Genomic DNA, 16,016 nt, shown 5'->3' with positions numbered 1-16,016 from the left:
ACCCCTCAAAATGACTTCAAATGAGATGTGGTCCCTAAAAAAAAAATGGTGTTGTAAAAATGAGAAATTGCTAGTCAACTTTTAACCCTTATAACTCCCTGACAAAAAAAAATTTTAGTTCCAAAATTGTGCTGATGTAAAGTAGACAAGTGGGAAATGTTACTTATTAAGTATTTTGTGTGACATATCTCTGTGATTTAAGGGCATAAAAATTCAAAGTTGGAAAATTGCGAAATTTTCAAAATTTTCGCCAAATTTCCATTTTTTTCACAAATAAACGCAAGTTTTATCGAAGAAATTTTACCACTATCATGAAGTACAATATGTCACAAGAAAACATTGTCAGAATCGCCAAGATCCGATGAAGCGTTCCAGAGTTATAACCTCGTAAAGGGACAGTGGTCAGAATTGTAAAAATTGGCCCGGTCATTAACGTGCAAACCACCCTCGGGGCTTAAGGGGTTAATATTCTGTAAAGTAAGAAGTACGGTTTTGTAGGTGTCCTCCCTAATGGAAGTTCAGATTTTGCCTTTACATTTGTCAGGTATTTGTGTAATGATGTCACTGCCCAGGAGATTATCATTGACCCATTTATTATCACAGAAATACAGATTTGGCACAAATAATTAAGACACAAAGAATAACTGATTACTCCAGCAGGGGCTGCGTTAGAATCAACATTTCCATTTGATTACATTTCCATAACACAGGTGGCATCACAATATTGTCCTCTATAAGGATATAATATCCTACATGTCATATCTTCACTGAAATTGGGTTATGTGTCTCAAAGAGGACCCATCAGTTCTAAGAAAAACACAAGAAGTGATCGTGGATGAAATTCTAAGGGTACGGTCCCACGAGGAGTGTTGTTTGAGTTTTGTCGAAATAAGTCTCCAACAGGCAGCGAATCAGCGCCAACCAGGAGCCTGAACATAAATATCTGTTCTCTATAGGAAGTTATCAGTCATATGATAAAATCCCTAATGTATTTTGCAGCCTTGCTAATGGAGGATTACATAGCTACATAGCTGTTTCTACCGGCATAATCCCCGAGTCTCTTACTACATACTGTATAGAGCCAGTAGTAACTCAACCATGCAGAGAAGGCTGTAGGCTTTACCTCTGCAGCCGTTTCTGTTCTCCACATCTATCCTGCCATTGAATAAGATACAAGAATCCATCCATTACATTACTTACTCTCCAACTTCATCCAGCATCAAAATACAGCACAGATCTCCCCTGTGTTTAAGTGCTGCAAGCTCATTTGCCCCCTACCCAGTGCTATCTCCTATTTATTATGTTTTTTAAGTCCCTTTTCTTGTTTTGCTTTATGGAACTTGACTTTTATTTAACCAAGTTCCTCAATAATGTTGCACACAATTACTAATTGCTGAAAAAGTTCTGACAATAATAATAATAACATATATGTATTTATTTTTTATCACACTGTGAGGAGGTTAACTAGAGTGTATTTGCACAAAAAATGCGACTTTTTAAAAGGCTGCAATTGATATGTTGGCCACAGCTATCTGGAAGTAAAAAAGACCATGCCCACGACGGCAAACATAAAAAAGAAAAGTTGAACGTCTATAAAATAGACTTTAAAAGATGCAAATTAAAATGAGCATTTGGCACAAATTCAATATAAATCGGCACCAATATTTTCTAATATTATATTAGGTAATGTTTTTCATCTGGTCTTGAACTTCATGAGATTTATCGGTGAGATGAATGACAGGTTTAAGGCCACGATCACACATTCAGTATTTGGTCAGTATTTTACATCAGTATCTGTAAGCCAAAATCAGGAGAGGAACAATCAGAGGAAAAGTACAATAGAAAAACGTCACCACTTCAGAATTTTTCCAACCACTCCTGGTTTAGGCTTTCAAATACTGAACATGGCCAGGTTGTAAACAGTGCCAATACAGGCCTAATGGTGGGTTGAGAGGCTACCTTGCATTACCCTACTAGTTTTCTGCAGACTCTACTTGTTTCCCTTAATGGAATCTATTAGCAGGTTTTTGCTACCCCATCTGAGAGCAGCATGATGTAGGGGTAGAGAACCTGATTCTTGCGATGTCATACTGGGCTGCTAGCTGCAGTTTTGATAAAATCACATTTTTCATTGCTGCAGATAGACCAGTTTTCTGAATGCTGAGCTCCACATAACCCCGCCCACAACACTGATTGGCAGCTTTCAGTGTACACTGTGCATAGGCAGAAAGCTGCTAATTAGATGTGGGGGTGTGGTTATACAGAGCTCAGGAATATGGAGGACTACGTTGCAGTCTTCTATGGATACCCTCCTACTAATTAAACTGCAGCAAGCATCCCAGTGAGTGACATATTGTTGGAATTAGGGTCTCTGTTCCTACATCATGCTGCCCTCATATGAGGTGGCAGAATCCCTTTCATTACGTGGGCACACGCCAGCCCTATAGTAGGTAATCTGCCAGACTTGTTGGCTATTTTGGAGGAGATTTGGATCATCCATCCTCTTTCCTATAGGTTTTAGTTAAGGCAGTTGCTGTAGTTATTATAGACTGTACATCCGCTAACACTTACTACGGAGCACGGGAACCTGTATTCCCTTAGGAGGTAGTGTTGCTACACAGTCATGTGTGTGTCCTGTGCAAGGAATGTGGCCGATAGGATAATACATTTGATTTTGGTTATGTACGTGGTCTCCCAACTCCATCGGTGTAAAAATACCGTCATGCTGCCCTTATCAAAAAACATATCTGCTGTAACACAGATGGGGTCTCCAACCCATTGCTCTTCAGTCCAGATGAAACTACAACCCCCAACATTCCTTTATGCCATAAAGTTAATGGCATGTAAGGGGTTGTTATAACACCACAGATCAAGGTGGATATTTTGTACTATTGTAACACTTCCATAGGACCACAGACTTTAATAGCTTCACAAAAGGGTTTGTGCTTTAAATAAAAAAGAAAAAAATAATCACTGAAATGTGCCAACACTTGGCAAAAATAAATGTCAATCTTCTATATTCCCTGTTATTTTGCACAACTGAACCCTCCCTGGAGCCTGCGTTTGTGGGGTTGAATTCCTGAGGACAATAAACTTCACTTTGTGCACCCCTCCGGTCAGACCACAGGGGGTGCTATATGGCTACACCCTTAAATAAAAGTAGAAGGGAAATTATAAAGAAAACAATGTATGCAGCAGCAATTCTGTGGGCGTTCTGCTCCACTGTTTTTAGGCCTCTCAAAACTGCACGAAAAAGACAAACCCAGCTCTGAACCTTGGGAGAAGCCCCCAATACAGCAAGTATCACAAGTTACAATCACAAGCGCTGCAGACTGATAGCTCACAATGTATTATGGTTCGGTGGGGCTCTCCCCCTGTGTCAGGGTTTTGAAGTCAATAGATAGAGCCTGTTCCTCTGGCAGCGGTGGTCGCCTCCATTCATCTCGCGTAAGGATATAGGCAATTACCAATCCAAACACCACGAGCAGCACACCCAGAGAGTTGGCGAGGATCCCTTCTGACGGGAGCTTGGAGTACTCCTCTCTACAAGACAAGAAATGTAAGTGTCTTTAGGTATATAGAACACCATTACTAATCCCGAAGAGCTGGACTCACAATTCTGCTGGCTGTAACTACAAACTATCAATCATTAGCAGCTTGGTTATAAATGGCAATGGGAATCCTTGAGGCTACGTGAAGTTTACCAATGTTAAGGCCCAGTCTCACATAGCGAGATCGCTGCTGAGTCACTAGTTTTGTGACGCAACAGCGACCTCAGTAGCGATCTCGCTATGTGTGACACGTACCAGCGATCAGGCCCCTGCTGTGAGATCGCTGGTCGTGTCGGAATGGCCTGGACCTTTTTTTGGTCGTTGAGGTCCCGCTGACATCGCTGAATCGGTGTGTGTGACACCGATCCAGCGATGTCTTCACTGGTAACCAGGGTAAACATCGGGTTACTAAGCGCAGGGCCGTGCTTAGTAACCCGATGTTTACCCTGGTTACCAGCGTAAATGTAAAAAAAACCAAACAGTACATACTCACCATCTGTTGCCCGTCAGGTCCCTTGGCGTCTGCTTCCTGCTCTGACTGAGCCGCCGTACAGTGAGAAGTGAGAGCACAGCAGTGACGTCACCGCTGCGCTCTGCTCTCACTGTACGGCGGCACACAGTCAGAGCGGGAAGCGGACGGCAAGGGACCTGACGGGCAACAGATGGTGAGTATATAGTGTTTGGTTTTTTTGGTAACCAGGGTAAACATCGGGTTACTAAGCGCGGCCCTGCGCTTAGTAACCCGATGTTTACCCTGGTTACCCGGGTGCTGCAGGGGGACTTCGGCATCGTTGAAGACAGTTTCAACGATGCCGAAGTCGTTCCCCTGATCGTTGGTCGCTGGAGAGAGCTGTCTGTGTGACAGCTCCCCAGCGACCACACAGCGACGCTGCAGCGATCAGCATCGTTGTCTGTATCGCTGCAGCATCGCTGTGTGAGACGGGGCCTTTAGTCTGTTAACCTGATAATGACCATGCACCATAAATGTACAGAACTTAATCCTAGGCTTTAATTCTGGGCCATTGTAAATTTAGGGCACGGGATTAAAGGTCCTGCAATTCTAGCAGGAGCAGGTTTGGTCCCCGGCTGCTAGACACAGTCAGAAAACATAGGAGTTAGACAGCGATCATATGATCACCAGGTGATAAACTGCTTCTGAGTGTCTGGCTGACATAGCAGATCCAAATCAGCCCCAGGTACATACTTACACAGACAGACCAAAGAATGAGCAGCAGCACACTGTGCCTGCCATGACACATACAAATATTCAATGTATGAATTGTATTAAAACCACAGTGCCATTGAAAATAATTCATATATTCAATGCTTATATCTAGGTGCTCAAAGCTTTTTGGTGCAAACAGATTTTTTTTTTTTCATCTAAAAAATTACATACGGTACATGTAACAAAAAAAAACTAAGCATTACAAGCTATGCACCCCACCATAATAACCATAATTCATTCAACAAGCTATCTGGTGTGAAATGTGAACAGTAATAGAAATAAATAAAAAAAATATTCTAAAAATCAGAGACAAAGGTTAAAATAAAAAAAGGCTGCGTGAGATTGTGTGGCTGCAGGAAAGAGGAGGTGGCTGTCAGGTACAGCCGGACTCCCCACAGACAAGGCAGAGTAGGTTTATCACTATTTTGGTCTTCCTGATCATTGTATACATGGCGTTAAACAAGCGCTGTCAATACAGATTAGGGGGCACTAACAACACTTCTACCTCTGGGACTGCCATGTGTGGGGACTTGGGAAGGATAAGGAGCTGCAGGTTTCTACCAGACCAAGATTAGCTTTGCAGTGCAGCATAGAGGCTGAATTTGCCCTGTAACTGGGATTAATACACCATCACCAGTTACAGGGTAAATTGCATTAAAAAAAAAAGTATCTAAATAGTGTAATACTCCCGAAAGGTCTTCTATGACCTTACGTGGGGGCTCAATGTGTGAGATGAATTAATAAATTTAAAAGAAATAAAAGGTGCAGTTAGTTCTGTATACCTGTTTATAACCAAGTCCCTGTTGAAAAAAAATAAAACAAAAAATGTTTGATATATAAAAATTATTGTTATGGAAATTGGAACAAAATGATAAGTATTAGTGGTAATAAAAAAAATGGAAAAAAAACTAGATGAAAAATATAGTGCTCTGGTCAGGAATGGGGAGGGGGGGGCAATGGTTTGATTTGGTTAAGGCCCTTCCAGGCCAGGTAATTAAGGGGTTAAGGAGAGAGTAAATATAACCCTAGGGTAGTCATAACTTATTCATACAGTGTGAGGCCACGTAGATGATGGGTAATTTTACATCACTGCTACTCACGGCAATGCGAACAGCATCTTCTCTGTGAGGCCCAGCAGGCACGTGGCGATGGTGCTCACTAGGAGACTTAAACCCAAGAACACATGAAATGGCTTAAAGCGACTCCTGAGTGCAAAAGCCACGCCAGGCAGAAAGAACATAATGAAGCCGAGGATCCACTGTAAAGAGATAACAGACTGTTATACTGATTGTCTGTCAACAAACAGCTCATCAAAGCACAACTGGAGCCAATGTAGTCATAGGACAAGTAGGACAAAGAACACGTAGGAGACGAGCAGAGATCCTAGATGGAGGCATGGCTGACGGGAGTGGTATGTGCCCAGGTTACGGAGTGTTTACATTCAAGGCTGGAGCAGCAAACAAGCTCTGCCCAGGGTGGAAGAAAGCTTATCCGTAGCTGTGCATGGGGGGTTATCCAAGTCTTCACTGCTACCCCTACTCTAATTCCAGGAAGACACAGGACGGCACGCCACACCTCACCTGCAGGAGATAGAGCGTGAATGTGGTGATGCCCAGCCAGCTGTGCAGACTGTACATGTCCGGGATGTTCTTCTTCTTGTGGTACTGGAATACAGCGATGATTCCTGGGTACAGATAAGAAAATCTAACTATATCACTAAAATACCCCAAAACGGCAGCAAATAATGGGGACAGTTTTGACAATGGACTTGAAAGCGTTTTATTGTCATATAATTTTGGGTTCCGCAAGAGCCATTTCTTATAAAGAATCTGTCACATCCAGAAATGCTATTTACCTGTAATATAGGGTAATCTGCAAGTAAATACCATATAAATCATGTCTTAAAGCCTTACTGGAGCTGCGCCTAAAGGGTTACGGAGGTGACAGATTCCCTTTAATATATACTGCTATTCAAACTCTGATACAGAGCCCCAATCCCCTGCATTGTCAGAGTAAAATGATGACCTTCATGCTTCCTGCAGCTGCCACTAGGGGAAGCGTACAGCACACTGTTATTCCAGTGAGTGCAGTGCACAGACAGTATGCAGTCAGCACATGAGCTCCCTCTAGTGGCTGCTGGCGGCTGATATATTGCAGTCTGTCTGTTCAGGAGATTTGGAACTATGCATCACAAAATAGAGCTCTGATTGCTGTACAGATATATTAACAAATGGTTCTGTAATGAATGTTAGACTTATTTTGATTAAAAAATGGACATCACTTTAAAGTCTTGCTGCCCATTTGTGTACTATGAATCACTAAGACACTGATCCACCCCCCCCCCCCAACAATACCACAAGGGTACCAATACCGCTGTATGGGTCTTATACAAATCATAAGTGTGTTGACAAAAAGCATCATTACTGCTGCTGTTCGCTAGTGGAAGAAAAGTTAATAATTAGAGGTAGACAGTAATCTGTCCACCCCCACCCCCCAATTTATGTAGAAACACATCTGCTCTGTGACAATTAACGCCCCGTCTCACACAGAGACGCTGCAGCGATACAGACAACGATGCTGATCGCTGCAGCGTCGCTGTGTGGTCGCTGTCACACAGACAGCTCTCTCCAGCGACCAACGATCAGGGGAACGACTTCGGCATCGTTGAAACTGTCTTCAACTATGCCGAAGTCCCCCTGCAGCACCCGGGTAAACATCGGGTTACCAAGCGCAGGGCCGCGCTTAGTAACCCGATGTTTACCCTGGTTACCAAAAAAAACAAACACTACATACTCACCATCTGTTGCCCGTCAGGTCCCTTGCCGTCTGCTTCCTGCTCTGACTGAGCCGCCGTACAGTGAGAGCAGAGCGCAGCGGTGACGTCACTGCTCTGCTCTCACTTTACGGCGGCTCAGTCAGAGCAGGAAGCAGAAGCCAAGGGACCTGACGGACATCAGATGGTGAGTATGTACTGTTTGGTTTTTTTGGTAACCAGGGTAAACATCGGGTTACTAAGCGCGGCCCTGCGCTTAGTAACCCGATGTTTACCCTGGTTACCAGTGAAGACATCGCTGGATCGGTGTCACACACACCGATTCAGCGATGTCAGCGGGACCTCAACGACCAAAAAAAGGTCCAGGCCATTCTGACACGACCAGCGATCTCACAGCAGGGGCCTGATCGCTGGTACGTGTCACACATAGCGAGATCGCTATGGAGGTCGCTGTTGCGTCACAAAACTAGTGACTCAGCAGCGATCTCGCTATGTGAGACGGGGCCTTTAGAGTCTGTAAATTCGATCAATCTGTTATGGAAAGGTTAGAATAGTGCCAGAGGCGACAGACAGGACCCCTGTGTATGCAAAGACACAGATAAATGTGCAGTCACAACATGTGCTGGTCAGCAATACTGTACTCACTGTGTTAAGGTGTACACCACTTTTAAGCATACAAAACACCCCTAGAAAATCATGGTCTTCCTGCCTCATCACTCATAAGTTAAAACCAAACTGCTTTTTGTGCACATACCAGTCTAATAAATACAGGAACTGTCCCAATTCTCATTTTCTGTACGTTGCCATCAATTCTTTTTTGAGTGGGCGGTGTCTGTTCAGCAGCTTTCTACCAGCACTATAGGTGCTGAAACTTTGCTCTATTTCCAAACACGCAATGGAGCTACTGGTATCGAATAGCTTGCCTCTTTCCTGAAAGCCAGCCACTCTATTATGCATGTGTGCAGTTTGACAGACGCACAGCAGGAGCATAAAGACAAGGCCCCCACGTCATCCATCGTGGCATCTCTGCTTCTACAGATGGATTACACTTGGCCACAGGCAATAAGCAGCAAGTTACATGGAGGGGCGACATCTTGTGGCCGGCAACGTGGAGTGATTTTTCAGGGATGAGATAACATCTTTTTTTATACATTGATTTGCAGATTGTTTATGAAATGAGAACAAGTTGTCTCAAAATAAAGCGAACATTTAAATGTAAGGGTGATTTAAAGACAGATCTTAATATTTCATGTACAGTGCTAAGTCCTTATTGTAAGAAATGTACACCACGGACACAGTAAACCGCCACATAATGTGCCACTTACCTACAAGAGAGATGGTCAGTGCCAGAATGTGCAAGGAGCCATGGAGGATCTTACTTGCCCTTTTGGTTTCATGCCTAAACACCCGGAACACCAGGAGCGCTGTGAAAACACAACATGTTAGTGATATATTGTATCAGTCAGACGACTGACTGACCACACAGCATCAGGCCAAGATGTATGCAGAGGGTAAGAGACAAGGTGGTGTCTGCATAAGTAGTGATGGGCATGAAAAATAGTAGATGCTGTGTGTTAGAAAATGTTATTTTGTAATAGACCATGTAAGGGAAGCTATCAGTAGGAGCAACCCTTCTAAGTCATCTCAGAAAGTGGACTAAAATGATACCTTGTCTTATTCCAGAGAAATCCTCATTTTTCTTGATATGTAAATGAGCTGTTAAGATCTATGGGCTGGGCATAGATCTCTCTGAGAATCTGCCTCCAGAGGTTATTTTATATGAAAGGGGCATTACCAATGTGAGACATGTGCACTTGGCCAAGGTCTTACTTCACTTTTTAGATCATCATAGATGTTTAATTAGCATTATTTTGTTTCCCTGTTTTCTTTTGTCTATTCTTGGATGTGTCTTATCGTCCCACATAATTCGGTATATGTACAATTATGGAACACGTTTACATGGATTGATCCATTTACCTTGTCAATCCACCCATAACATTTACTATTTAAGGAAGTACCCCACAACAAGCTGTAATCTATGATTAAGGCTTTTTCTACCCAAAACGTTTTTCCAACCTTTATGATTAAAGGCTATGTTTTAAACTTCCTTTCTTTTGTGCTGGAGAATATCCCTGTTTGGATCGAGACTGTAAATTAATGCCCACAATTTGGACATAATGCAAAACCAACTATCTGTTCAATGTACAAATATCACAGTTGAAGACATTATTGATTTGGGTCACATCATAGATGAAATTTACTAGTACCCGGTCATTAGTTGATTTGTCATAAACTGCCATAAGGCATGTGTGCTGCCCCCTCCTGGTATGTAGAAGTTGACCATAGATTCTTGCAGGGCTTTATGCAACTGCATTTCTAGGTCATCCCTAAATTATGCCCCCTCTGCTTCTTTATTAAGGGAGCAGATACTCTCATTTAAAGGGATGTCTCCTGGTGACCAATGTGGCACATAGACTGTTAGATCACATTTCAGCACTGAACTTTACACTTGAGTCACTAATATGTTTACAGGACTCTCTCCAAATGTCCAGACTAAGAGCAGAAAACCTGAAGACCATTCCTCTACTCACCATCACCACACAAGAAGACCATTCCCAGCACCATGCAAAGCGGGTGGACGTTAAATTGTTCAGGACCATCCCAGGAAAACCCCCCTCTGTACTGGGAGAGCCAAGCGCCTGTAACTGCTAGTGCCGCCACCCCCAGGACCTGAGACGCAGCCACTAGGTACGGCATCACGCCAACGTTCTCTCGGACAAGAGAGTCATCCATGATGGAGGAGGGAGCTCAATACTTGCTGTGGGAAAAAGGGGAAATATCAGACAGGAACGACAATGGTCACCTCTTACAAGTCATTCAGTGAAGTAAAACTGCGTTGAAGACGAGACAGACATACAGACTGATTGACTGACTTGCGGTTCCAAGGTCTGACCTCTGGTCCAGTCCTTTGTTACAGGAGGACTTCATTTTTGCAGCCATCATCTTCCTAGGCCCCATGACATCGGAACTGTGTTCTGCGAATCATGTTGCTTGTTTCTAATGGCTAGATCTGGGATTCACAGACATCTATCTACTAGAAATTAACAAAGTGATTCTCAGCACACACAAAGTCACTGGGCCTAGGAAGCAACACAAGTGCCCAGAAGATGCTGGCCATAAAAATGAAGGCCGGCTGCAACAAAGGACTGGACCAGAAGTCAGAACTGGGTATTTCAAATTATTTTGCTAATTTCTAAGATAGACATGGGATTCCTAGATAGATACTGAAGAGACCATGAAGCAGCACTGCAAAGTGCACATATATTGTTCTTGCACAGGGGCCCTCTTCTGTCCGTGTCCGACCATGCTGTAGACATACATCCATATTAAGTCTTCTAATATAAAGAAAGAATTTATCATGCAAAAAGTGGACTTATTATTGACCCACGTAGTAATGCTTAGGATTGAGAAAGGTTCATGTATGGAATAGAAATGTCGCCACTTATGGCTAATAAAAACTTTACTTTTTTGTATGCTTATTTTTTGGAGTAATGCCTCAGTTCTGTTTTTCTTTATAACTAGATAAATACATAGATATGAGAATTATTGTATGACCTTAATATCCACCTATAAATGAGATGACTTAAGATGTGAATGAGATGCAGGGGTATGACACTAATCCCAGTGGCAGGTGGCAGCGGGTAGCAGTATTACATTGGGTCATCACCTATAGTCTCCGGCTGCACTGCTCCTATACTCTAGGCGATGCACATCACTAATATCATTATGACAAGGCTGTACGCCATGTCCCTGGTACTGATAAGGTTAATTGAGAAGTGCTGGGAGATGACGCAGGTAGAACAGAGCCAGGGGACACACGTCTGTCAGCGGAGAACGCCATCCATGTGTGGGGGATAAACTCATTATATCTTCTCTCTATTGCGTTTATTAAGATACAGGGCAGACGGGAGGTGGCAGCGCCCTGCGGCAGCTACTAACATTCACCAGGCTCCAGAGCTGGCAGCACTCAGTGTCGGTGCTGCTTTTACAGTGAATTTTCTTTTCATTTTCATGGATACTTGCCAGGATAAAATACCAGCAAGAGGCACATCCTGCATCAGACAAGAGAACCAATACAGCAATCCTCGAAGGGACAGCATGGAAATAAGCTCTGGCAGGTAATGAGGCGTGCAGCGGGCGGCACCAGGACACGTTCTCAGCCTCTAGGCGGAAATAAGGAGGTTTCCATTCACTGACAGCAAGGTAATATCTTAGAAAAGGTGAAGGACTGTCACACAAAGGATGTTGTAAAGATGCAGAAAATGCCGCGCACCTTACAACGAACTGTGTGTATCAGCGCACAGAACCCACTGGCCTTTAGAAGCCAGTTAGACCAGTCCAGGAACTAATGCCCTGCAGAAAAACGTATGAAGTCTGCTCATCAAATCAATTGGAAACAGAAAAAACTGTCTATATAAAAAAAAAAAAAACGTTTGTGTGTTTTTTTCTGCCTTAAAATCCACGTAAAAAACATGCAGTGTGAACATACCCAATACAGTGGATTACCTGTAGAAACTGGTGGATAGTCACATGGGTTAGTCCTACTGAACGGGGTTAATCCTCATGTGGACCCACGGGAAGCTGCAAATCCAAGGGTCAACTTTGGATCTGTGCTGTGGGTCCACTACAAGTACATACTGTAAGCACGGCCGGGTCCACTAGAACCTCTCTTATTAGTGGCTCTCGGTTCGGCCTAATAGAGGCGAGTCCTGAGTACAAGGTGTCCATGCTCCATAACGGCCTTGAAGGGAATGTTAGCCCCCTCCATGAGCTTTGAGACACACACAGGAATCTGGGGATTTCTCACTGGACGCCTGTATTGTACCCAATAAAGCACAGATCACTGGGGCTACCAGACAGACAGGTTGGGCTTGTAGCTTTCCCTCTATTCAGGTCCCCTGTATGGCAGAGGGCTAACCTATAGAGCCAATAACAACCACAAGACACTGCAGATGCAAATGGATCTGCATCACTCTACATCATGGTGTGCAATGTGTGGACCTATGTCACCAGGTGGGCAAAACAATGTAAAAAACACCCCTGCTGGGCATGGGGCTCACATCAGGACCACCACCTACAAACTCAACCCAGTCCACAATCAGGAACAAGATCTCCTGGGTACATCACACCTGCAGACCACCGGACACCCCATCTATGGTGATATTTACCACCTGAAGCTGGCCCCCCAACTGCAGGACTACACCTGGGTCCCACCGCCCATCCTGGACACATATAGGGAAGGGTCAGCAAACAATAATCGGAGAAATCTATAGGGGAAACCAAATATGGCTGAAGAGTTATTATATAGTTGATGTATACAGTGTGTAATATACGGTAATAAATAATATGAATAGTATAATATATATGGTCATAATGTTTATCCACAGTATATAATGCACCAATATCTAATGTACATACAGTAGAATACTTATATAATTTATACAATCATAGTATGTACATATAATAGTCATATGTATACTTACAATATACAGTGTAACATCTAATGTATACAGTAGAATAGCTACAGAATATACAACCAAAATATTGAAGTATTATTCTACTCTATGTGCATTAGATATTACTGTATAGTATATTCTAGATGTATACACCCCCCCAACAGGGAGAACTTACATCCACATAGATAGGAAACCACCCGCAGGATAGTGGCCGATGTATATGACATGTATGGAGCAGGCAGCACACAGAGGTCAGTGATGGAGGAGGAGAGCACACACACAGGACACAGCAGCCATGTCACTACCTGCAGCCGATGGTAACGTCCTCCAGCAGCACCAGGACCCGGCTCTGCAGCTCACTCCCCGCTCCTCTCTGTGCTCATCAGTCTGAGTCTATGGGGCGCCCGCACCAGTCCCGCTGCACAAGTCTTCCCTATTTCCGGCTGTGTCACTGGAGGGAGGATCCTCATCCCCGGCTCCAGCGCCGAGTGATCGGGTGTGACTGCACATAGCCACAGCACAGATAGTGACAGTGTGTACACAGCGGCAATACAGCCACGGCGACAGTACAAATACGGCGACAGCACAGACAGGGCTACAGTACAGACACGGCGACAGTACAGGCACGGCGACAGTACAGACACGGCGACAGTACAAATACGGCGACAGCACAGACAGGGCGACAGTACAGACAAGGCGACAGTACAGACACGGCGACAGTACAGACAAGGCGACAGTACAGACAAGGCGACAGTACAGACACGGCGACAGTACAGACACGGCGACAGTACAGACACGGCGACAGTACAAATACGGCGACAGCACAGACAGGGCTACAGTACAGACACGGCGACAGTACAGACAAGGCGACAGTACAGACACGGCGACAGTACAGACAAGGCGACAGTACAGACACGGCGACAGTACAGACACGGCGACAGTACAGACACGGCGACAGTACAGACAAGGCGACATTACAGACACGGCGACAGTACAGACAAGGCGACAGTACAGACTCGGCGACAGTACAGACAGGGCGACAGTACAGACACGGCGACAGTACAGACAAGGCAACAGTACACAGACACGGCGACAATACAGACACGGCGACAGTACAGACAAGGAGACAATACAGACAAGGCGACAGTACAGGCACAGCGACAGTACAGACACGGCGACAGTACAGGCACGGCGACAGTACAGACAGGGCGACAGTACAGACAAGGCGACAGTACAGATACGGCGACAGTACAGACAGGGCGACAGTACAGACACGGCGACAGTACAGACACGGCGACAGTACAGACAAGGCGACAGTACAGACAGGGCGACAGTACAGACAGGGCGACAGTACAGACACGGCGACATTACAGACACGGCGACAGTACAGACAGGGCGACAGTACAGATACGGCGACAGTACAGACAAGGCGACAGTACAGACACGGCGACAGTACAGACAAGGCGACATTACAGACACGGCGACAGTACAGACAGGGCGACAGTACAGACAGGGCGACAGTACACAGACACGGCGACAGTACAGACAAGGCGACATTACAGACAAGGCGACAGTACACAGACACGGCGACAGTACAGACAAGGCGACATTACAGACAGGGCGACAGTACAGACACGGCGACATTACAGACACGGCGACAGTACAGACAGGGCGACAGTACAGACAAGGCGACAGTACAGATACGGCGACAGTACAGACAGGGCGACAGTACAGACACGGCGACAGTACAGACAGGGCGACAGTACAGACAGGGCGACAGTACAGACACGGCGACATTACAGACACGGCGACAGTACAGACAGGGCGACAGTACAGACAGGGCGACAGTACAGACACGGCGACATTACAGACACGGCGACAGTACAGACAAGGCGACAGTACAGATACGGCGACAGTACAGACAGGGCGACAGTACAGATACGGCGACAGTACAGACAGGGCGACAGTACAGAAATCCAACCAAAAAGTAAGTCAGACCGCACCCAATACTGACATTGTCTTCATGGACATCAGAGCGCACGTCCACACCAGGGGGTCCTCCTGGTCATAGTCCACGATAGATATAAAAGCAAAGGACAGCGCCACATCAGGGAGTGTTAGGCAATAACACACTTTATTCTGCCTCCTGCGGCAACGTTTCGGTCTGAGGACCTTTATCAAGCACAGTACAGTCACCTCTTAACCACCATTATATATCATTAAGACCACCCCCATAGTTAACACAGAACCAATGGGAGTGTCATGATCAAATAGAAAAAAACATCAATATAACAAATTACACAGAAATAAGGAAGGAAGAATGTGGAACATCGCAATGTTTATAAAACATTGGTCTCTATGGTTACAATGAACTACATCCGGATCGGCGCACTGAAGGAGCATTGTGGAATGTTGTACCTTGTCTCCATGGCGATGCTGTGGAAGTTAAGTAGGAGGATCTTTCATTCGGGCATGCGCAGCGTTGGTAGTGTTTGTGGATGAGTGCGACGGTGGGCGCTGCCTGTATGACACAGTGCGGTCACATGTGACCGGCGCTGTTGTCTGATTGGGCCGCGCCAGCCCTGCACACGCCCACGGAACTATGGCAACGGCTGAAGCATGGTTCCGATAGGATGACACATTGTGTTTACATCCAGACAACCGGGACTGCATATACTGCATTTGGGGGTTAATATAGTATCAAAGGAGCGATCGAGGGGTGCGGTTTCACTAGGGGGTGGATGCTATATGGATTGGGCGTTGTATAATAATGTTTTTATGTATTTCTGTGTAATTTGTTATATTGATGTTTTTTTCTATTTGATCATGACACTCCCGTGTCTTAATGATATATAATGGTGGTTAAGAGGTGACTGTACTGTGCTTGATAAAGGTCCTCGGACCGAAACGTTGCCGCAGGAGGCAGAATAAAGTGTGTTATTGCCTAACAC

At 44.9% G+C, this 16,016-nt stretch overlaps 1 protein-coding gene across 2 annotated transcripts; it reads right to left on the bottom strand.

Moving 5' to 3' along the window:
* Positions 1-576: 576 nt before the first annotated feature.
* Positions 577-13,512, bottom strand: CYB561 (cytochrome b561). Of its 2 annotated transcripts, none has more exons than XM_077252670.1 (6): positions 13,371-13,512; positions 10,141-10,367; positions 8,875-8,973; positions 6,357-6,460; positions 5,877-6,034; positions 577-3,543 (listed from the first exon to the last, which is right to left on the bottom strand). In XM_077252670.1, the coding sequence occupies exons 2-6, from the start codon at positions 10,340-10,342 to the stop codon at positions 3,351-3,353; spliced, it is 756 nt and encodes a 251-aa protein (XP_077108785.1). In that variant the 5' UTR covers positions 10,343-10,367; positions 13,371-13,512; the 3' UTR covers positions 577-3,350. The 2 variants fall into 2 exon arrangements, with proteins under 2 accessions (XP_077108785.1, XP_077108786.1); XM_077252671.1 differs by having other exon boundaries at positions 13,241-13,462.
* Between the last annotated feature and the right edge of the window lie 2,504 nt (positions 13,513-16,016).

Source organism: Ranitomeya variabilis, chromosome 4 (assembly GCF_051348905.1).
Source record: "Ranitomeya variabilis isolate aRanVar5 chromosome 4, aRanVar5.hap1, whole genome shotgun sequence".
Lineage (NCBI taxonomy): Eukaryota > Metazoa > Chordata > Amphibia > Anura > Dendrobatidae > Ranitomeya > Ranitomeya variabilis.
Note: the sequence above shows the minus strand (reverse complement) of the source record. Positions and strands in the feature narration are given on the sequence as shown.